Source organism: Asterias rubens, chromosome 10 (assembly GCF_902459465.1).
Source record: "Asterias rubens chromosome 10, eAstRub1.3, whole genome shotgun sequence".
Taxonomy (NCBI): Eukaryota; Metazoa; Echinodermata; class Asteroidea; order Forcipulatida; family Asteriidae; genus Asterias; species Asterias rubens.
Genome location: NC_047071.1, coordinates 4,538,941 through 4,562,098, shown reverse-complemented (window position 1 = coordinate 4,562,098; position 23,158 = coordinate 4,538,941). Strand labels below are relative to the sequence as shown.

At 40.1% G+C, this 23,158-nt stretch overlaps 1 protein-coding gene across 3 annotated transcripts in view; it reads right to left on the bottom strand.

Moving 5' to 3' along the window:
- Nucleotides 1-704: 704 nt before the first annotated feature.
- Nucleotides 705-23,158, bottom strand: part of LOC117295358 (zinc finger protein 608-like) — a 35,968-nt gene continuing 13,514 nt past the window's right edge. Inside the window, exons 1-7 of one of the 3 annotated variants that reach the window (XM_033777963.1) lie at nt 20,671-20,971; nt 15,560-16,655; nt 9,138-9,267; nt 8,611-8,698; nt 3,892-7,871; nt 3,439-3,508; nt 705-2,923 (exon numbers count right to left, since the gene is read on the bottom strand). In XM_033777963.1, coding sequence (XP_033633854.1) covers nt 2,917-2,923; nt 3,439-3,508; nt 3,892-7,871; nt 8,611-8,698; nt 9,138-9,267; nt 15,560-16,441 — 5,157 coding nt within the window. In that variant the 5' untranslated portion in view covers nt 16,442-16,655; nt 20,671-20,971 and the 3' untranslated portion in view covers nt 705-2,916. Of the gene's footprint in view, nt 2,924-3,434; nt 3,509-3,891; nt 7,872-8,610; nt 8,699-9,137; nt 9,268-15,559; nt 16,656-20,670; nt 20,972-23,158 lie in introns of those variants that run through there. The other 2 variants (XM_033777962.1, XM_033777964.1) reach the window with 2 other exon arrangements.

Here is a 23,158-nt window from a genome sequence, read left to right as displayed (position 1 = left end):
ATTCCTAGCCAAATCACTTCCTTCCAAAATGTTTTATTTTATTTTAGCCATTTAGCCCTTTAGCTCTTGAGAAAGACTCGGCTAGTGTCAAATGATGAGGCCATTAACACATCTTTTTAAAATGCTATTAGTTTACCAACAAGGTTTGGTCATTTCCCAAAAAGTGACTGTAGCTAAAGATGAATCACCGAATTGAAGACTGCTGTCAACAGCCTTAGACGCTAATTTGGACACCAATTAAAGGCAGTGGACACTATTGGTAATTACTCAAAATAATTATTAGCATAAAACCTTACTTGGTGACGAGTAATGGGGAGAGGTTGATGGTATAAAACATTGTGAGAAATGGCTCCCTCTGAAGTGCCATAGTTTTCGAGAAAGAAGTAATTTTCCATGAATTTGATTTTGAGATATTAAGTTTAGAACTTGAGGTCTCGAAATCAACTATCTAAACGCACACAACTTCGTGCGACTAGGGTATTTTTTCTTTCATTATTATCTCGCAAGTTCGATGACCAATTGAGCTCAAATTTTCACAGGTTTGTTATTTTATGCATATGTTGAGATACACCAACTGTGAAGACTAGTCTTTGACAATTACCAATAGTGTCCACTGCCTTTAAGGATAAAGTTCCCTGTCTCTTACTTTTTGTTTACTATTAAAACACAAACTATTAAAAAAAAGATCAGACAAACAAAAAGCAGAAACTGTTTTTTCCCGTCACAATTTGGCGGCAAATGTCTACAATTTAATAAGATACAGTAAAATACAAAGTGGTGTGCTTTATGTTGAATAACTCGCGGCACATTGTTAAAGATAAACTCATTAATATATCATTGGTCAAAACGTCTTCCGCAGGAACACATCAACTCCAAACATCAAAAAATATCTAACAAAAATCAAAAATCAAAATATAGGTTTCTGTTATATATCTAGGAAGAACAGCCAATTTTTCTGTGTTTTTCTTTTCTTTAGCAATGTCCAATGCTCAAATGATTCAATGCATAAATAGCACTAGACATCTTTCAGCAATCTTGTAAGACATTCTTCAACCATTCAGCATAAGTACATAGTCCTCTTTTGGGAGGAGTGTTGGTTCTGAGAAGAAGTTGGTTCCGAGAAGACCCAGTGTGGTCTTGAGGCTTTGAACAGTATACTCTTTGAAGACAGGCTGAGTATTCTGTTTGAAACGTCAAGACCACACAGTTCTTCTCAGTACAAACATTTCCCCCAAATAAGTTTGTATACCTACTTGTACACTAAAGTTTACTACTTAATTTGTTTTGTTTTAGCGATCAGAGAGTCATAATCAAATTAAACTGGTGGATTTCACACAAAAGTTTCATGTTCAACCATCTAAGCAAAATTTCATAAAAGCTGTGAAGCCAGCAAATATTGCTTTAGCAAATTTGTTTCCTCAGCAAAATCTGACCAGTGTTAACTATAAGACATATTGAGTGGTAATCTGTTTTTGCTAAGCGAGATTTTTCTATGCTTAATGAACTCTGCGCATAATAAACAATCAAGGCTTAACATAGAATGGTTACTAAACGATGAGTGAGTAATCATGTTTATGTAAAAACAATGCAAATACCCGGAATACAAAAGCCACCAAACTTTTGTTTTATTTATAAAAGTATATCTGATCCCAAAACCCATTCCTCTCATAATAAGCACTGGACACTGCCAACTTTTAAAAATATTGAATAAAAACAAAATTTAAGAAGATCTCTTAGAGATCCTCAACAAGAAACACGAATTAACATTCAAAACTTGCTATAAAGCTAATATTTTAAAAATAAAGGAAAGAAAAGAACAAACAACTTCCTGTTCTGCCGTTTTGCACCCAAATTAAAAGCTCTATTTTGGCATCTTTGGAAAAAAGTTTATGTATAACGTAGTAGCACATGTACATGACAGTACTTTTAGTATAAAATCTCTCTTGAAGCTCTTGGTAAATAGAGCTGTTAAAAAAGGGAGAACATTTTCATGTACAATTTGCGCATCTGCGTCTGCTGCAAGTCTACTTTAAGATCAGAGACTACCAGTTTTTTCTCGAAACGATATCTTTGTTCATGGTATATGGCAAAATAATTCACATGACTTCTTAGTATGTAAGCCAGTTGATCGGTTGAATGTTCAGAAGCCATAAAGAACAGAAGCAGATCAAGTTTCAACTAGTCTTAATGTGGGTGATACATCCATCTTAAGTCTGGTGCCAGCAAACTGAACAACACTGCCCGCAGCCCATATTTTTAAGTGAAGATTTAAGTGAAGATTAAACACATGTAAGTGCCCGACTGTACAGCTTCACTGTTAAAAACCAACAAACTCTGATTCCATCAAAACTCATTATCATCAAATGCTTGTTTTTTTAATTGTATTTTTAAAAGTATAAAAAAATGTCCTGCCTGTCAAATATTCACAAGCCTTTGCAGGTCCTTCTCCAGTTGCAAGGCAACAATAGTGCTAAACAATCCACACTAATCGTTCTATATATATATACAAGATTTAGTCTGTAACTCCAACAGTCGTCTTCTCTCCCACCATGACGACGAAAAAAAGAACTTAAATCCTCCAACGATAAGTTGATGAATCATTCGTAGTGGAATATCGCAACTTCAAGATTCATGTTGTGACCAAGGTGTCTGTTTATTCCATCTCCATGTTGATAATCCAGCACACATTCTCTCTTTATTACCGATGTCATTGACCTGACTCAATACAGTCTGGTGCCTAATGTTCTATCACAAAAGGAAGTATCCATTGATCAGCAGCTTGATCAGCAGCTTGATCAGCAGCACAGTCAATCTGGGCAGAGATACATACATGGGGCGCAGACTCTTTGGTTTTGATACAATGCAGAAAACATGAAGTGGGTTTCACGATGCACAGTCACTTTGGAAAGGTAGCGTTTATTCCCTGCAATACAGAGAAAAAGAAAGGATACTCTCGTGTTAGAATTTGATACATATGGGGCAAGTTTTGGCAGTCAAACAAATAAAAAAGCTTGTCAATGTATAAAAATACACCATGGCTGCAGTGAATTCTGTTTTGGCTGCACCAGCAGTGTCATAGTGGAGTGACAAACCAGCAGAAAAAGAGTGTGGAGAATGCAGACGTAGTTCATGTGTGTACCTGCTTTAAGGCAATTCAAGCATGCTGCCATTTTAGCTGTATGGCAAATTCCAACCTTCCCATAAAATGATTTGGTTAATTTTGCCTTACAGGCATGTCACATGGGTTAACCCTACTTATGACACCTATGACTTCACAAAGAGTTAGGACTAGTCCTAACTTATGACTAGTCCTAGGAGCTATTAAAAACTTATGGCTAGTCCTAAGTTAGGGCTCCTAGCTCGATATAAGACTAGTCTCAACTCTTTGTGAAATCCACCCCAGGTACAGCACCAATAATGAAAGAATAACTGGCTTACCTTCTTACTGCGTAAGGATTCACACCCGACGCTGCTGCAGCTGCTGCTGCTTGCTGGTGACTTGCAAGAACTGAAGAAGAAAAAAATGGAGAAGAACTTTAAGAACTATGACAATGGGCTGCAGTACAAGGTTTATAGGAATATGTAGGTGCGGCTATAACAAGAAAACTTACAGCAATCTCAAAACACACCTGGGAAAACTATGAAAGTAGAATTGTTCATATTAAATGAAAGTTTTAAAATCAGTGTAAACTTTGAAATTTCGTTCAAAAGTGATTGTTGGTATGGAGATCGATCTACGAGGGCCTCTGTTACAGTTGCCATCTTCCCAATATAAGGAATTCAAATTTAAGCAGTAACATCATTATAAGACAAATAAGATGGATTCTTAAAGTATCTGAGCCAAGTTAACTTTACTTCAAAGATAAATTAGTGAGAAATAGTAGTGCTTACCATAATGATCATAGGGCTGTAATACTGGATATCCCATGCCTAGGTGTGTATGCTGGTGTGTGTGCATATGTTGATGTAGTAGATGACCAGGTGGAAAAGGTGGACCGTGTCTCCTTGTGGCATCATATCGTGGAGACTCGGCTCTCGTCGTGGGTGTCGCTGGGGTCTTCCTCCCAGCTGGAGAAGCTGCTCGATGCGGAGATGTCGACGGTCTCCGTTCCCTCTCAGGTTCTGGTGATCTTGTTGGTCGCTCATTTTTGTGCGAGCTGAAATACTGGTTTGCGTGCTGTTGTAGAACGTCTAGGGCTTTGGTTGGTCGCTCTCGCGAGGAGTCTCGGCTTTTACTACCAGAGCTTGAAGGAGGAGACGTTGGCCTGGACTCGCGTTCAAGTTCATAACGACCCCGTTCTTCAGATGACTTCCAAATGGGGCTGATAACACGAGGGCCAGCAGGCGGTGGGTAGTGTAACTCATGTGGGATATAAGTAGGGTATGCCACCATTGGATTCACGGCCTGATAGGCTGGGTGGTTGGGATCAAATGGCATTGGTCCAAAGGCTGTGTGGACGTACCCCTGCTGATGAAGGTAAGCTGGGTAAGTCTCAAGTACTCTTCTAGAAGGAGGGCCAGGACCCCTAGACTTGTCATGAGGAGACTGACTCTTACCGAGTGGAGATTCTCTATGCTTCTTCTCATCAGTGGGTACTTTCGAAGATGTTGCAGAAGAACCTTGCTCCTTAGAGGCGTCACGCCGTGGAGAAACACTTGCTCTCCTGGAATGCTCACGATCAGGCGTTCGTCGATTCTCTTTCCGTGACTCACTAGACTCTGACCTATGCCTCCCCTCTTGCTCTTTGACTTTCCGTTGCTCTTCTTCCTGCCTTTGCAACTCCCTCTGTTTAGTATCATACAAGGAGTACAACCTCATCTCTTCCCTCTGCTGTTCCTGTAGGGTCCGCCCCTCTGTACTTTTGGAGGCACCATTTGTGGCATTCAAGTCGGGACTCTCAGATCCTGGTTTATTAAAGTCTAATTGTTTACCACGAATTGCTTCAGCAGAAACTTCCCCCTTTCTCTTTAGATGGTGATGATCCTTTTCAGGTCTCATTCCCTTCGATTCACATATAGGGTCCCTTTTAGTGGGGGTCACTGGTTCTGTTTTGATCTTTGGGATTGGTCTGGGTTCTAAGCTCTCAGCAGGTTTGTCTTTGCTCGTCTCCTGTTCCCGCTTCTCTCGTTCTATCCTTTCTGCCTCGGCACGTTTGCGTTGCTCACCAATGAACTGCTCATGTTGTTGTCTATAATGGGGATCAGTGGATATTAGTCTTTGATGATAAGAAGGGTCCATTGCTACATATCCAGGTACAAAGGAATACTGTCCTCCAAACACAGTTCCTGGTTGAGCTTGGGGCCTGTAGGTTGAGTCAGTTGATGGACTTTGAGTGTCTTTCCTTGCCTTCTTAGCTTCAGGCCCTTCCTTGATGGGTTCGCGAGTAGTCTCTAATTTAATTGATTGAGTAGGAGTTGATCTCATCGTGTCTAGTGACTTTGCCAATGATTCATTGCTAACACCGCGTTCTCGTGCTACCTCCGTTAGTGGTGAGAACATCGGTACAGCTAGTTGTTCTCGCTCAACCCTACGTAGATCCTCTGGGACTGGCTTGTTAGCCTGCTGCGCCCTTGATATCGGAGTGTCGTGAAAAGCATAAGGATCTCTGTCCTCTCTTGGTTTAGCTGCGACAATCGGGGGATCGTCGTTTGCATCTGAGATATCAGAGTAGGCTGGACTTCCTGCTCGACCGTCCTCGGTACTTTGTGGCACAGTCAAGGTCGGCACAGGGTGTTCTGAGGGCAAGGTGTTGGACTTGGTTTGGGTAGTTGGTGGGAGTCCTTGAAATTCAGTTTTCATGGCCTCTGGGGAGGATGGGATGATTGGTTTTGTGGGAGGGGGAGGTGGTGGTTGCTGTTGTTGCTGAGGCTGCATTGGTCCATGGTGTGGTGGTCTATTGGCCGAGTTCAATATACTACTCGTAGGGATAAGCTTTGGCATTTCTGGCATGGTGGGATTAGCCATCAGCCTGCTAGGGATTAGTGAATGAAGCTCCTTTGGGGTCTCTTTGGGTGGTTGGTCAGTCCCTTTGGCCTGATTGTCAGAACTACTCCCAGCAACATATGGAGAGTTCCTACCAGCATCCTCTGGACCAATACCTGACGCTGTAAGAGCCTGTTTGAGAATGTTATTCTCTAACAATGCTGCTGCTATCGATGCTTCAGTGAGTTGATCTGGCCGACTGGTTGGCGGAGAATCCTTTGGCTTTGCCTCTTTTGGTTTAACGTTATCTTTAGAGTCTACTTTGGTCCCTTCCTTTGGGGTAGTACCTGATGTATGTTTCTCTTTATCAGTCTTTGATTTTTTCTTCGGTTTGGATTTCTTATCTTTAAGATTCGCTATGGATGTATTCACAGTGGAGTTGTCTGCCACGGAAGGCTTTGGTTGGATTGGTTTGAGTGCTGGGCCAGTACTAGGTGATGACCCTGTAGGTTTGGTTGTCACTGACGGTATCGTCAAAGGCGTTGGAGTTGTTGTACTGCTTGTGGCGACAATGGCTGGTATTGCAATGAGTTGTGGTGGTTGGGGATGGGGCGGAGCAGGGGCAATCGGCCGGGCCGATTTGGGCTTCTGGACTGTTTTGTCCTGTTTTGACTTTTTCTTTTCCGAGCCTCCTTTTGCCTTCTCCTTTTCTTTACTCTTAGAATGTTTCTGCGCATCGTCACTATGCTGAGGCGTCGTAGGCATCTTAAGCATATCTGGAGTTTTAGGAACCCCCACAGCTGGTGGACTGAGAGGCTCAGTCTTGATCGTAATTTGCTCTGGATTAGATCGTATAACACTCACACCAGTTGGTTTCTCAGCAATGTTTGCATTCATCTTTTTAGAATGATCATCAGCCTCAGCCGTAGAGTTAAAATCAAACACTGACATATCCTTCTGATTGCTAGTCGCAGCTAGACTCGTAACTGCTTTCTTGTGCTTGTTGTTGGACTTATCGTTTGAGTGAGAATCAGTCTTTGTTTTGACGGCACTAACAGAGTCTTTGCTTTTGCTCACACCATGAAGGAGCTTACTTGGACTTGACTTTTCGGCTGGAATTTTATGCTGCCCACCTTTAGGGCTGCGGGCTACATCCACTTTTCCTTTGACAGTGCTGTCTTTAGTAATAGAGTCTTTGCACGACGAGTCAGTTGATGTACTTCCTGTCGGTGAACAAGGCGGTAAACTTTCTTCCCTCTTCTCAGTAGGAGTTGTCGACGTCGAGGGAGATGTTTTGGTGTCTTTGGATTTGTCCGCTGTACTGGCCGCCACCTTGGGTGGACAGGGAGTACTAGGTAAAGCTCCTTGAGGAAGCTCTGAAGCCATTTGAGTCTTCTCTTCCTTGGAGAGGTTCAAATCAGGGACTTCGTCAGTCACAGCTTTGGTTGATTCTGGATTGTCTGACTCATCCGGAGTTATCGCTTCCGGTCTCGGATTATCTTGGTGGGCATGTGTCTGGTGGTATCTTAATCCATTTATATGTTTGTACTTTTTATTGCAGTTTGGTTCTGGGCACTCAATAAAAACAGGTGAAGTTGCACCCTCAGATGAATTTGGTGTCGGTGTATTCCTGGCCGTTTTCATCCTCTTGGCCGCTTTATTACTATCTTCCCCGGAGCTCAAGTCAATGTCCGTGGGGCGGATTTTCCGTTTACCCTGGTTCCGATCGATGGCGTTCGGGGGCGTGCGACTGCCATTGGATGCACCGCTGCCCCGTCGCCCTTTGATTGTGGTAGAGTTGCGAAGTTTACTGTGAATGGAAGAACGTGTCTCTGTGAAGTTGCTGAGGTCACTATTTGTTGTGGAAGAGCTGCTACGCCCTCGCTTGGGTCTCCCTGGTGTTTTTGCGTTCCTATTTTCCATATCGCTGGTGGGTGAATCGCAGAACCTAAACCGGAAAAAAATAAAAAGAAACAAAAATAGTAAAAACCTTGGCAATATTTTACAAGGTTACAATTTGTAGTCAAGATTATGCTATATAAATGTACATTTTAACAATAGTCCTTACTCGGATAAAAAAATTACCTGGCAACAAAAAGCAATTATCCTTGGTTTAAGTTCAGGACAAGTACGTGACCTAGTCTATCCTCTCATATTTTTTTGTGAAATTCTAAAAAACAAACAAAAAACTTATAATCAGTAACAATTGCTTCCCCCCATGGAAAAGAAAAATCCCTGGCTCAAATTGTAATTTCTGTTTAAATATTGCAAATCTTTTAAAGGCAGTGGACACTGTTGGTAATTGTCAAAGACTAGTCTTCACAGTTGGTGTATCTCAACACATGCATAAAATAACTAACCTGTGAAAATTGAGCTCAATCGGTCATCGAAGTTGCGAGATTATAATGAAAGAAAAAACACCCTTGTTACACAAAGTTGTGTGCGTTTAGATGGTTGATTTCGAGACCTCAAGTTCTAAATCTGAGGTCTCGAAATCAAATTCGTGGAAAATTACTTTTTTCTCCAAAACTATGGCACTTCAGAGGGAGCCATTTCTCACAATGTTTTATACCATCAACCTCTCCCCATTACTCGTTACCAAGTAAGGTTTTATGCTAATAATTATTTTGAGTAATTACCAATAGTGTCCACTGCCTTTAACAGATGAAAAGGAGGGGTTTACATACCTTGGTGGTGCCCAGTCATGCTTTGTGCAGTCAAGTAGTGTCCCAACATAGGTCTTGTTTCTCCAAGTAACATTCACCACCAGTACACCTACATAGACAAAAGCAAATAGTTTGCAGGAGGGTTAATGGAAAGTGTACAATTTATCAGAGCAAAGACTTATTACAGTCCGTTAGTTTTCATCAAAAAGTTCAGAATCTTGTGAGTTAGATTGGTCTATGTTACAAAGCACCAGTCATGGGAGTCTGTTGAGATTGAAATTACTTTTATTTTAAACATGAAATACTGGAAATCAGCTTCTTGTCCCTACAAACATTTTATGGAAACTTAAATTGACCATAATCGTGATCATCTCTAAAGACTGTTTAAGATATAACATGTGACAGACACAATTTGCAAATGTTACTTCCCTAATCAAAATTCTTTGTATGGAGATCGCTTCTTGAAAGAACAACGAGAAACAAACCCCCAGCATATTGACCCCCTAACGACCCAAGGAAGTAAGTATTTAGAGGAAGAAGGACCTTACCCTGGTCAGTTTCATGCCACACAATGCCCTCCAGGTTGACTGAAGTTCCTGGTTCACAAGGCCCTAGACAATCAGGGTCAGTGAGTGTGGACATGTCACAGGTGTCTACGGCAACCGAGTGAGTGGTCGCCTGTCAAGAATAGAAACAGAAAACAATGGGAAAAGGTTAGAAGAAAAGGTCAAATACATCATGTTGCTGTACCCTCAAACATGATAAAGAGAACATTAATCAGGTATGAAATCTGAGAAATGCCCTCTGTTAAACTTGCTTGCTGCCCTCTTGTGGCTGTTTAGAGCCAGTTTACAATTTCTCTTGGTCTGTACAGACAGCTGTGTTTACATTGAATATTGAAGTAATGTGTTTAATAAAGTATGACTCAATTTCGACTCTAAACAAATTACAAGTTTATTTTCAAAAGTCTTGCCTGAAATATTGAATTTACAACAACAAAATGTATATGAATTTCAAGTTGAGGTTTGTCAGCTATCTCCAAACAATACAGTATGTTTAAACTGTAAAGAACCATGGAGGTAGAAAAGAACACACATCTGCAAAAGAAAATACCAAAGAGTAGACCCCTATCTGTGTAACATTAACTGTCATTAGCTGATTTTAGTTGCCAATTATAAAAAACAAAAGTATGCAAGAAAGAAAAACCTAGAACAAAAGTCATTAAAAAAAACTAGAACAACAGTCCAGATTCAAGAAACAACAACTCCTAAGTGCAACACACATTCAATTCAATCGTAATAATCCTAAATGCATTCCAGATTGACAATTTGACCTATGACCTCACAGCTCTGATATCCTCACTCTTCCACTCCTCCCACCCGACTCTGCTTAGCCAACAAATATTTCCATCAAGAGTCTCCACTAGCGCTGTCACAACAAACCTTGGGCTGCCCTAAAGGAGTCCATGATTGCAATTACGCACTATGCAGCAGAGGGAATTGAGCTTTCAAGCTCCGGGAAAAAAATGTTAGTGTTGAGCACATCCATGGGAATGTCTTAAGAATGTGACTGTTGTGGATTGAGTGGTTTTACAGGAAAACCAATGTTGTCAGAATTTATTAATTTCATCAGTGGAACATCTGCGGGAAGTTAAGCTTCAAACATCAGGCGAAGAGATCATTACTTGGACTAAGTAACAATCTGCTATGGTCAAGGGACTATAATGTGAAAATATCACAGGTTATCCCGGAAAAGAAAAACAGGCGAGAAATTTCCACTTCAAATTTAGAACGTTCTTCGCTTCGCATGTTTAAACGACTTCCCACTAATTCAGAAAAAACAGTGGAATATTATCTGACTAGGATTACAGGCCACGTTCCGCTCATATAAGCAGTCATTTTCATTTTTTGAAAAAGCTGCAGGCGATGAAAAAATAGAGAATGACAGAGTTGATGGCCATAGCCCTACAGCCCCCCCTCCCCCAAAGGAAATACCCCACACTATAATTGGTGGGAAGTGGCTAAGGGCATGTACAGCCTCAAGGGGTGATGGTGTTAGGCTGTCATGTGTGTATTTGGGTCCATTGGCAAGTAAAGAAACAGCTTGGTTGATTGGGAACAATTACTCCCATTTTGACCAAGGATTCGTCCTTAGAAACTACAAGATACATGACTGCCGGGCTAAACTTCATAAAGCCTTGCATACAAAAAATTGCAAAGCACAAAAAGTAAAGGTTACCAGCCCAAATTAAATTAAGTTTACATTGTTGTGACTGGTGCCCCACTTAATTTTTGCTTAACAAATAAATTTGTCAAGCAGTATTTCCAAGCAGTATTTTCTGCATAACATCTTTATGAAAAGAGAGACTGACAGCGTTTATATCAGGGTTTGTTTTCCAGTCATATTAGTTTAGTCTCTACATTGCAAGGACAGTTCACAGAAGATCCAAACTATCCAAAATAGACCTTATCATCAACATGCTGTGAAAAAGGATAATAACAGAGTGATAAAATTGACACCAGTCTACTCTATCACACTTTACAGCCTAGCCCATAGGTGGTTGTACCAATATTTATCCTTCTGTTGAACTTTAACCCCCTCCCCCTCCCCCCCTCTCCGAAACAAAAAGCCCATTGCTCACTCCTTTAAGTCCATATCTTTGGTCGTTAATATATCATACATGAGATTAAAACTTGATGAATTGTAACCTCCCATGTTTACTGAACGTCTGACTGCTTTTAGGTTGGCCCCCCTTAGCGGACAATGGAGGCCCAGAATGCCCCCATGTACCTCAGCACAGAGCCATCCTTGCCAGCAGGAATGTCGGCCAACACCCACTGAGATCTCAAGTGGAACACCTAATCGTCCAAAGTTGAAAGAAATATGTGAAGGAATTTTCTATCACAGGTATTTCCAGCCAATAGTACATCATTACCAGTTTTTTTCCCTCTAATACATCAAAATCAGACAGCCAATAAATTGACGCCGAACATCATCCCTTGAAAACATCTGCTGGGTTTATGCCTCTTGACTAAAACCGATTAAGGAAAAGAATACAATGGGATGGAAATGAGAAAATAAAAAACCCTCAAAGTACAGAATATCTCCTTGCTTTAGGCCGATCGGCACTTGGCAATTGATATAAACACTACATTCGGGCACAATCACCACACTGCCCTTTCATTCCAATCTAGTTTCCTGGGAACAATTTAAATGCCTGTTTGCCTCCTCCCCCCCAAAGCTAATGCAACATACTACCTTCATCCCCCCTTTCAGAACTGAACCAGTCTACTCAATAGGGATCGGATGAGGTGATGATAGATACGGAAGGAACCACTCTGTCAGAATAGGGGTGGCATACCTGGGACGCCAGAAATTAGATTTATGACAGAGTGTGACAAAAGGTAACAGACTCATGCTGTTTGGATGCAGGCAGGAAGGGACCGAAATGAAGAAATAACTCTCCGGTGTGAATAGAAAAGGGTGAAGAGTTAAATGCAAAGGGATTTTGTTCCTGCATAAAGTGACCTTTCTGGACAGAGAATGAGACGGTAAATTTAGACCGGGCATCGACCTATGGCTAATGGACCTCCCCTAGCTCCTCCACATGAATTTAAATTTGCATTAAGAGTATCACGTTTATTATTACAGTGCTCTATTGGCAGAATTTTCTCCCCCAACCCCTACGTGAATTTACAGGGCTTTCATAATCTTTGAGGTTTTTTTTCATCACAGCCAAAAACAATGAGTTCATACTTTCGAGGGATAACTCTTTTTTTTTAGAAGAAGCATCTCTGTCTTTACTCTATGAGAGAAGGAAGTGGATTTTAAAGATAAAGACTACATGTATCTTGTTTTTGAAAGTTTGGATGTGTTTACGGAATTGGTAATAACCCAAACTGTTTATAGATTATCTTTTTAGATAGCCCATGGATAGTCTTACTTTGGAGACTTAAGAGCTCAAACACTGACATGTTGTTGTAACCTTTTTTGGTTTCTCCAATGGATCATTCCATCAGACAGTGAGCCATTTTCACTTCCTTAAAAACAGTGAAACAAGATCGTTGTTTCAAGCTTGAGAAATCCCAACGAGGCAAACAATATTTCCAGCAACAAAGAAACTACTTTAGGCATCTTGTCAAGAGCGCCGTTTAGAAAATAATTTCCCTTGAAACATCCAGACTTGAAGCAATGCTAGATCACTTGCTTTGTTCATTTTCAGAGTATACAGGGGGTCCTGTGGGACTTGGGTTTCCACCCAGGGCAAAACAAGTCTGGTTAGTGGTGAACAATGGATCAACCTTCCTTAATGCCTACCATGTAAAGCCAACTGGACACGATGTGTGATTCATCTGGGGTATAATCAGCCATGAGACTTAATCAATAAACACAGAGGCAAAATCAATACAGGAAAAAAGGCATGACTGAACAGCAAACAAAAGGCTGCTGTTAAATATGAGGAATAAGTACAGTATCTTAAGAGAGGAAACAGGGATGCAAATGCTGTAATTACTCTTTGTTCCTTCAATCTTGTCCAGATTTTGAACATTACACCTCCAAAAAGATCCAGAAATGAACATTTATGGCACGTAAGTCTTCTTGATGATGGTGCTAGCTGCTAACCTAATCATAATTCCTTTCATAAATATTTTCAAAATTTATCATTTGAAGGAAAAAAAAATGATTTGCTTTTTTTTTCCAACTCTGTCCCCGAGGAACCGGTAAATGTATAAAACACAGAGGTTATTAGCGATAGTGACTTCTAATACCCTAAATTATAGTGAATCTTGAATCAAAACATTTACAAACAGAATATTTTTTACAATTGTTTTTACAGAAAATGATTATACAGTCGAGGCGCCTGACTTTGAGTACCTCATTCATAAGGCAACATAATAGTCTGGTGCTCTTGCATATCAATCACCGATACATATCTCTAGTGACATGAAGGGTGCCGCCTAACAAGGCTAAACAGTTTAGCCCCAGGGTCACTACACTCAATCACCAAGCTCAATGATCACAGACTGTCCAATTAGGAACTGGCTGATAACCAATTAGGAACTGCCCACTGCCCAATTAAATTACACAACTTGCCACTCTTTTCTTCTTATTTTAACACTTGACTTGAGTAGTTTCCAAGAAAGGAATGAAGTTAAACATTCACCTTCAATCCTATGTCAAAGGAAACTTGATTACAAAAATGTGTTCAAAAAAGAAAAATAAACACTTTGAATGATCATTTTGGTTATGGTCGAATTACAAACTGATCAACCTGTCCAAGTAAGAATAGGTTACTGTCCAATTAGGAATAAATCACTGTTCACTTGGAAACTACTCAATTTACTAGCACCATGGCTGAAGTTGCAATAAATAATAAAATAATAGTTTTCTTAAATCAAAGTTTGTGAGGCTAGTTCAGGTAGACGGCAATGTCTCGGTGTGTTTTCAGTCGACACATGCACCAGGTGGACTCGCCTCTCAGGATGTTTGGTCCCAGTGCGTGTCTTTCAACCAATTAAATGTTAAGCTTATAATTGGCAAATCATTTTACGGCAATTACCAAGAGTGAACACACCCATTGAAGGCCAACTACACTTTAGGTAGAAAAAATTACCTTATATGAATCAAACATACCCAGAAAGTGGGGGTTAATAAAAATGTCTGCATTTAACTCTGGTAGTGCCCTGGGGCCAGATTTCATAAAGATAATGACTTTCAGGAACATGAGCTGTATCTGATCCTGCAGCTGTGGCTTGAACGCCATGACAACATGTAGTGAAGCAAAGACAACACCCCTAGTAGCAATAGCTGTAGCCGCAGCCACCAAATCCAACTCTGCCCAACTTTGCAAAAAACGGTAGCCAGTAGCCAACCGGAAATGACCCTTAATTAAATTTACATCAATGTGACTGGTACCAATTTATTGTCTTGCTTGGTATATTAACTTCCAAGAAATAGTTTTTTAATATTTGATGAATTTGACAAATTATTGGGATGATCAAGGGAAAATGCAAGATCCAATTTGACCAGAACAAAATTGCCTTGGACCTTAACCTGTACACTCTGACCTTTGCACAGCTGCAAGCTGTGTACAAGCACTCAGTCTATAAGCTGTCAAGGACTTTAAATTATTCAAGCTTGTATTACACTGAAGTACTTCTCAGTTTTCTGCACCAGCCAACCAGAGTGTTTCTTTCATATATGATGCAAGAACAGTCTGATCAACCATAGCTAAAACACATCAAAATACGATAAATAGGCAAGAGTGGCTTTATAACAGTAATTCTGCTTGGCTGAAAAGGGTCTGCGTTCATTACTGAGTTTTAGCATTTGTTGTAAATTCAAACCGCTATGGCTTCTATGATTAATCTCCCATGACAACAAGCACAAGTAGCTTTGTCATGTCAGCTCCAAGATGTTCTGATCTGCCCTTGATGTGAACCAAACTGATAGCAAAATGGACAGCTGTAAAAGTACAAGAGACTACCCAGCAAATGGGCTACTTTTGTAGTTATAGAGCTCCATGTTTCCCACGGAACAACATCTGACGAAATGGACAGGTAAATCCGGAGGCAAATCCTGGCATGAAAAACCAGAGGATTTGAGGAATGATTTGCAGAACTTTAACACATTTGAAGCCGAGTGAATCATGTGCCACAAACTCACCGCATGTCAATAAAACCACAGAGCAAAGACTACACAAGACAGCTGTTTTATCTACCCAGAACTTTTCAACAGCTACTCCATCTGGTCCTGCTTTATGATAGGGCATTGATAGAACAATGTACAAAGAAATCGATCATAAATCTGTGGATGATGACCACCCAGTTTCTTAATTTTGATTTAATCGAAACAATGTACAATTTGCTCACGAAAGTTACCCCAGACTTTTTTTCTCTTCCGAATTCCACCTTTAAAAAGTCACATATACAGCAAAATAATGAACAATTTTTATTAATATATTCCTCACCTTCTCGTTTTTGCCTTTCTTCCCTCCATGTTTCTTTGCTCCACCACTGTGCGATCCTTCCTTCTTACTATTTGTCTCCACTTTGACCTCTTTCTCTTCCTTCTTCTTGTTCACGACGACGTTCACTTCCTCTTTCACTTTCACCTCCTCTTCCGCTCCTCGACTCTCCATTTTACTCGGTTTCTTGTCAGAGTCCTTGATCTCGGGGAGTTTGACAGCATTGATGGTCAACATCTTCATAGGACTGCCAGCAATGGCCACGCTGTGTGCAATACTATGATTTTGGTTCTCTGCATGTTTTGGTTGCTGCTGTAATGGCGGAGGAAGAGGTGTGGCCGATGTGGAAGAGGCGATGGAAGTGTTTAATAGAACGGTGGGGTTAGGTGTATTCAACGTTGTTGGCGTTGTCGCTGACGTCAGGGACACTATAACAGGCCCTTTGGAAGCATTGTTCCCTGTTGGGTTTATAAATGTCTTATCTTGTTTAAGGTTCAAGTCTTTCTTATGTTGGACCACCATTCGTGATTTAGCAACTACGTCCTGTTTTAATACTGGTCTCTCAGGTGATGCTTGGTGCGCTGGCACTGTCGTCGTGGCCGTTGGAAGGGTAGATTCATCGATGTTGTTCGCAGCTTGATCTTTACGGGGTGACGCGGCGGCCGTATCACCCTTAGAGCTACTGACTTTGCGTTTAATTTTCATCTTGCCAATTCTCATTGGACTGGAGTCTGCTGAAGGGACATCCTGCCGGTCCTTCTCTAGGTCAGCGTCCAGGTCAATGATCAGGTTGCCAAGCCCAATCTCCCATTCTTCACTGCTATCGTACTGTGGTGTAACCTCCTCTTTGGTTGCTGGGTCGGGGCTGATGATGCTAGTGTCCATCTTGGCGCGACATTAAAGGCACGCAGGCTGCCCCTACAAGGCCCCTTAAACTGAGGAGAGGCACACACAAACTCAAACTTTCCTCCCCTGCCAGGATGAGATAATAACAGCCAAAAAAGGTCAGCAGGTCACGGCACACAGGTCAAAGGTTACAGGCTGTCAACAAGTTTACGCCAAGAATCTTGCATTGCTGGTGATGTGAGATCTCCACAATCTGTAGATAATAAATAAACAGGAGAACGAAGTTAAGCATCGGACTAAGACATGAGTGATTCAGTGGTTTATTCTTACAATTCTCCCTGGGTCTCTTTCTCGCTTGCTTCACCGCAAACATCCATCTTCATCTCACAATCTGACAACCTTCATTAACTTCAAAAGGAAATGAAAGTCACAAGTTAATAGAAGAAAACCTGGGTTGCTAGTCTTGTCAATACGAGGTAACCTCGTATTGACAAGACAAGCAAAAGGCATGATGTGATTCCTGACCATACCGGAGACTCTCGGACCAGTTCTGGTAACAGTTGGGGATTTACAACGCAATGAAATTTGAGCTAAGGGAAACTGAGTGTTTAAATACTACAAAGCAATCAGGCTCAACACACAAAGACAGAATATATTGCCAAAGACGAGCTTGAAAGTAACAGCTATAGCTGTGCATGTCCAACAGTCATGGTGTGAAAGTCATTATGAATAATTTATTGCGTTCCAAAACAGCTAGTATACATACTACATGCGTAATCAGTGAAAAGTTGTTGATGCCTTTATCAATCAGCCTCAGAAAAAAAACTTTTTTTAAAATAGATAACTGACAATTTCTGTGATGAGATTTTAAAATTACTCAACTCACTACCCTCAGTAAGCAACATTTAATTGTAGTACACTATACAGTTCATGTGCTCGGAACTACCATGACTTGATTTCAACAATGTTAATCAGAGAAGTTAATATGTCCAAGTTGACAAAAAACTCTGCTATCGAGTGAAAAATGTTATTGCCACCAGCTTAACCCTTACACTGGCGGAACATTACAAGGGTGATGACAATTTGTAGGCAGACAATTGCCTCCGTAGCAGGTCTTTTAAATATGCATACATCGGAGAGGCAAACTTGGACCTTTAAAATTGCAACAAGACAGCAGGTTGTTTACAAAAGTTTGATTGTTCCTTTAAAGCTTGATTTAGAGAAAGTAAGATTTCCCACGATGGCGAGGTTTCAGTATCCACATTAATTGAATGGAAAGATTCCTAGGTTTAGGTTTAATGGGTGTGGTGCTCAACTGCTGTTTAACGAGCTGTGACACTGAATATGAGAATAGGTTTCCCCGACTGGAACATCATAATGATGAAAGCAAGGAATGTAAACCAGTGGTATTATCCTCTGAAGAAGACAAAATGATTTTTATTTTATTTCCATGTATATGGCACAGTATCTCCAATATTATGTCGTTGTCTGGGTAACATGGTGAATTGTCCTCCTAAAAGAATCATTCACTCGGACTTCGTGTCAGAACCTGCCAACCAAAAACTGGAAATAATCAAATTGGTTGGATACATTTCGTCTGTGTATGACACTTTTTGAGTATTATCTATATAGTAGGAATCATCTGAATGGCCACTCACTAATTGCCGCTCCATTTCCTCAACTAACACCATCTCTGATTGGTCAATATAGGCACTACCATCAGGTACACTTCCCACCAGACAACACAGTGTTGACACAACACTAAACCCTATTCCAAGTGAGCCGTTCATCAAACACCAGCGTCAACCAATTTTCTATTATTCCTCTACTTTTCTTCCTCCATGTTCCAACCCAACCAACTGACCCAGGCCAGGAACCCCTCGAGGCACTGTACTCACTGTGGATGATTCATCACCAATATTGATAAAAAAAGGCACACAGGGAACAATTATCATAGATCCTTAACAATCAAGGCTACTTCAGTTTTGTACACAACTGGGTTACCACTTCAAAAACCTTATGGCTGACCATCTGAACAGCAAATACAATAGGAGTTTTTAATCTGATCAAATATCAAACAGAAATACAGCTTCAGTGTTATTGACACCTTGAACAATGCAACAGAAAATGTCAGGCCACCCAAAAGGAAAATAATCAAATCCCAAATGTTTTTTTTTAAACAGAGGTGTTGTAAGATCCTCATAAAAAACTTGAGGCCAAAAAGCTGTATCAGGATTTGAGTTTAATCTCTGATGATAAGATTGCAGGTTGTTTGAATGAATAATTAGGTGGGTGTGTTTGGTCAACAAGTTTGCTATGCCCAATGGGTTTTAGAATTAACCCTGTATTCCAAAAGTCTGAACTAAATCCTTTCATCAACGCTATTATTGAAACGGTTCAACATTGAGCCTTGAACAGGTTTAAGATATTTACGACGAATTGAAAGGGTTGTATTGTTACAATATTGTTTGTTTGAATTATGCGTTCATGTGTAGCACTCAATTAAAAAAAACCATAAACAAATCATAAAAACAGCACTTGAAATTGATTCACCATCGACAGAGTGAGCAAAAAAACAACAACAGTCAAATAAATTTATAACAACAAGTGATATAACAATTGATTGAATACACAGCAGTTCCGCTTGGAAATAAAAGAAAAGCCACAATCGGCATGCATAATGTATAAGTTACCTCTAATTGATTCAATGTTACGTGCACTTTTGAAAACTAGCCTATTGATAACTGTGGTAATTGAATGTGTTGCAAGACAAAATTTTGAAACAGGAAATAGCTGTTGATTCTCACATGAAATGGAAGGACAACCAAACACCCCCACCCCTCTCTTTATTGAGAAAATAAATCCTAAATAAGTAGTCTAGACATTCATAATTCCAATACTTCATACTCTGAAAAGTACAAAGTTGTCCGACGTTTCATTCCAGCAAAGTTCCAACACAAAAGAAGGTAAGCACCTAGCCTTGCCAAAATCAACAAAACAGATGAACAATACATGTTGTTAAACATTACGTGATGTTGCTATTGCTCCATGACATTATGATTAACTGCTATACTTGAAATCAAATTTTTAACAAAGTGGAATACATCTCATGGTGAAAACACGCACTTCTTTGTTTCTTTTAGAGGTGTACAAAAAGAAAATACCCATTCACTTGGCAATGACCTTAGTACATGCATTACCAAACAATACGGCAAGGTGACACCACCAATAGGCTGTTAAGGGAATTACTTGTGTTTCCATTTGAATGGAATGTGCACTGAATGCATGAAGTGACATAATGAAGTGGCTTACTTCCTGTCTAGGCTGGAGAATAACCACTCACCTTGACATTCTTCAGGATTGAATAAAAGCCTCCAATAAACGGTAGGTGTTACAAAACACTCTGTAAATACTTCAGGATTTAATTTTTGAGTATTTCCAAGGTTTAGGGTGGGAAAAACATTACTTAACTATAACTAGGATTGAACAAAGAAAGCTCACCGACTAACATCATATAAAAATTGGTTTGGTGGAACTTCCTTTGACTGAAATGCAATAGTTTTCCGATCTCGCAAGTCTGAAATCTGATAATTGAAAACGTTTTTTTTTCACTGCGTTCTTGTTACTCTGATGACTGAGCTTAAAATTCTACATGTTTGTTTTTCATGTATGTTTGGTCACTCAAAGTGCCCATCTAGTCTTTTTTTTAAATTGTCACTTTGATCACCTCTTGAGATCATGTGTTGGAATCGAAAGCAGAACTTATTATTTTGTACTTGTGCAAACAAAACTGCACTGTGAACAAGTTGATCGAGAGGAAACAGTGGTTAGTGTTGATACAAACATACTTCATAAATAATTCCATATCCTTGGAGCAGCAATGGAAAAGGCACGATCCTCCACTGTGTTTGTTCATACCACAATAGTTCAAGGCAATTTTCCCTTGGAGGCTTGGGACAGGTTGTTCATCGAGTACAAAGTTCCCTTCCTAGCTAGCACCATCATGGTAATAATATCAGCGGGAGTACAAATCACACAATGCAGTCATAGTCACAAACATTGGTATAATGTTACCACCATAATGCTGTACATAGGTTAATAACATAGCTTCATAAAAGAACAACTTATGCACTCAGATGCTCCAGACACAAAGGCCAATTCCCAAACAAATAACATGTTATTGATGAGCTATACAATACATCCCCAACATCCAACCCATTGGCAACAATTCAACCCACCGCAAAGCTAGCCACATTTCATCTACCTACCCTAACTTCAACCCTTGCTCTATGCTTCAACAAAAGGCATGCCACAAGTCTCCATTACACTCTTTCAGTTCACCAAAGTCAAACTCACAGCATAATATTCAGCATATTTAATCCAGTTGGAACAAAACGAAAAGCTTGAAGCGCAACTCGGCCATAGCCCTTCCATTATTGACTCATTCCATGACCCTGCTGGCTTATTTACAACTCACACCACCAACTTTAAACCCCAGTTAAAAAGGACACAGCATTCCAGACTACTACTATCAGAAGTACAGTCTGCTGCTTAACCTGATCGACCTGACCATGTGACCACCACTGGGTGTTAACAAAACAATCTGTTTACCCCAGGGAGGTTTGCCTACTTTGTTTTTGTATAACTGTGATCAAACATTGCGAGTCATTCATTCTCTGAATGCATTCTTGGTTGTGTTATTTGTCACTGTACCACATTGATCTAAAAGGCTTCCTATCACACAATGGCCATCAACGTACACCTTTGGCTCTTTGTGATGCTTGAGTGGCAAATGACAAGTACCCTGTAGACATTGATAATACTTGTACTGCCGATGCTGCAAAGTCTGTTTGTAAAAACATGATCTAGGACCAGACTATTTTCTCTTTATATAGAGAAATCACAACGTAATTTCAAGGGAAATCTGGATCTCGATTTCACAAAATGCCAAGACTGATCTTTACTACTAAGCAAAGTGTGATATCAGAAACCAAATCACTTAGTGATGATGAATTGTAAAGCTTTTTCAAAAGCACTGTTGTATGTTTTTCTCAGAAAAGATAACAGTTTCTTTACGGAGATCAATAACATTGTCTGAATATATTCAGCAACCTAACAAAATTTGTTCTTTACTTTATTGAAAAATCCATCGCCAACATAACATTGTAATGTGAACGATATGGAGTGACAAACTGTTTCCTCTCTATTCTAAGATATAATGAAACAAAAACCACACAAAGGTTAGGTGACTTCATGGTTAATTAAAACCAAACAAACGACAAACCGCACTTTGAAACAAAAACCAATTGTGTACCTTCCCACATAAACTCATCAACAAGTTGTAATTGTTAACCAATCTGCTTGAAACCTCTGTCTGAATAACTCCTCATTTTCCAATAATGAATGATGCGTTGCTATAATTGATCACAGCTTCCTCAATAGTGGCTGCATATTCTCTTTTAATCCTCCGAGTCCAAAATGATGAGTAGCTCTTAACCATCACATGCCCCATCTTTTCCACAAAGAAACCACCTGGCTTCCTGGCTACAAACATTCGCCTCCTCTTTTATCAACCAACTTTTTTTTAATATCCTAGTGTTTAGAGAAGTGATCAATGACTACAAATAGCCAGTGACGATAACATACTCAAAGCGCATCCCCCCTGGGCCGGCTGTATGCACCTGGCCACTTGTCACTGCCGACCAATCAAAACAAGGCAGACAAGCGAAAGGGGCGGGACTTAACCACAGCCTTATGATTATTCATAAGATGAATACAAAAAGCCTTCCTATATAGATTTCCCATGTTGTCTGCTTGCTTTGGTGCTAGAGTGTGGTGTGAGTGACCTTGTTGTAGATCACACCAGCCCCAACAGGAAGGAATGTCTACCAATTTAATTGTTCTCCTTCCAATCCCCCCTGGAAAACCTGGCCATTCACTTGTGGACAATTACCACCTCTCAGTGGCTTTATGGAAACTTTGTAAACAGCCTGTTGTGGCTTATTGGGGGAGATGAATGGAAGAGGAAGGGGGGGGGGCGGGGGCACACCATAAAACTGCAGTGCCACAAACACATTCTTAGGATTCAAATGCTTCACCATGCATCAACAAAACTAAGAATTTGCAAAGTTGGTAAACAGGTGAATGGTCCTTACTCTATGTTTAAAAGTTGTGAAAAGTTCTAATGGTTTCACGTTTGGAATCTAGCCGAGTCTTCATCAACCAAAGGCTAAATGACAACAACAAAAATACGTTTACAAAATTTCCTATTGAGGCTTTAAACAATTCAATTAAACAATTTTTTAGCTAAATGATCAAGACAGAATGCAATAAGTAATAGGTTCATCCAACGACGATATTTTAAAACTTTTTCATTAACTGTCATTTAGAAAGCTTAAGAGATGTGCATTTTAGGTTGAGCTCAGCAGAAAAGGAGACCGCTAACATAAGGACAAGATAGATAGATAGCTCAGTAATGAGCACTGGCAATTTGTTAATCTGAAAGTCACAAGACCAAGTCCGGTTCTAGTCAATTTACCTTTGTTCAACCAAAATTACCCAGAGTCAGTTTCCCTTGTGGACATTTTAGTTTTCAATATCTTCAATTTTCACAAAGTATGGGGCCTTCAGATATGAGGTGATAAAGTTAACAATTCTGCAAGATTATACAGAGGTGGGGTCCTGTTTAAGGATTAGCCTGTTGACAATAGCTAATTGATAACCACTAAACCCTTATCCCTCAACCACAAGATTACC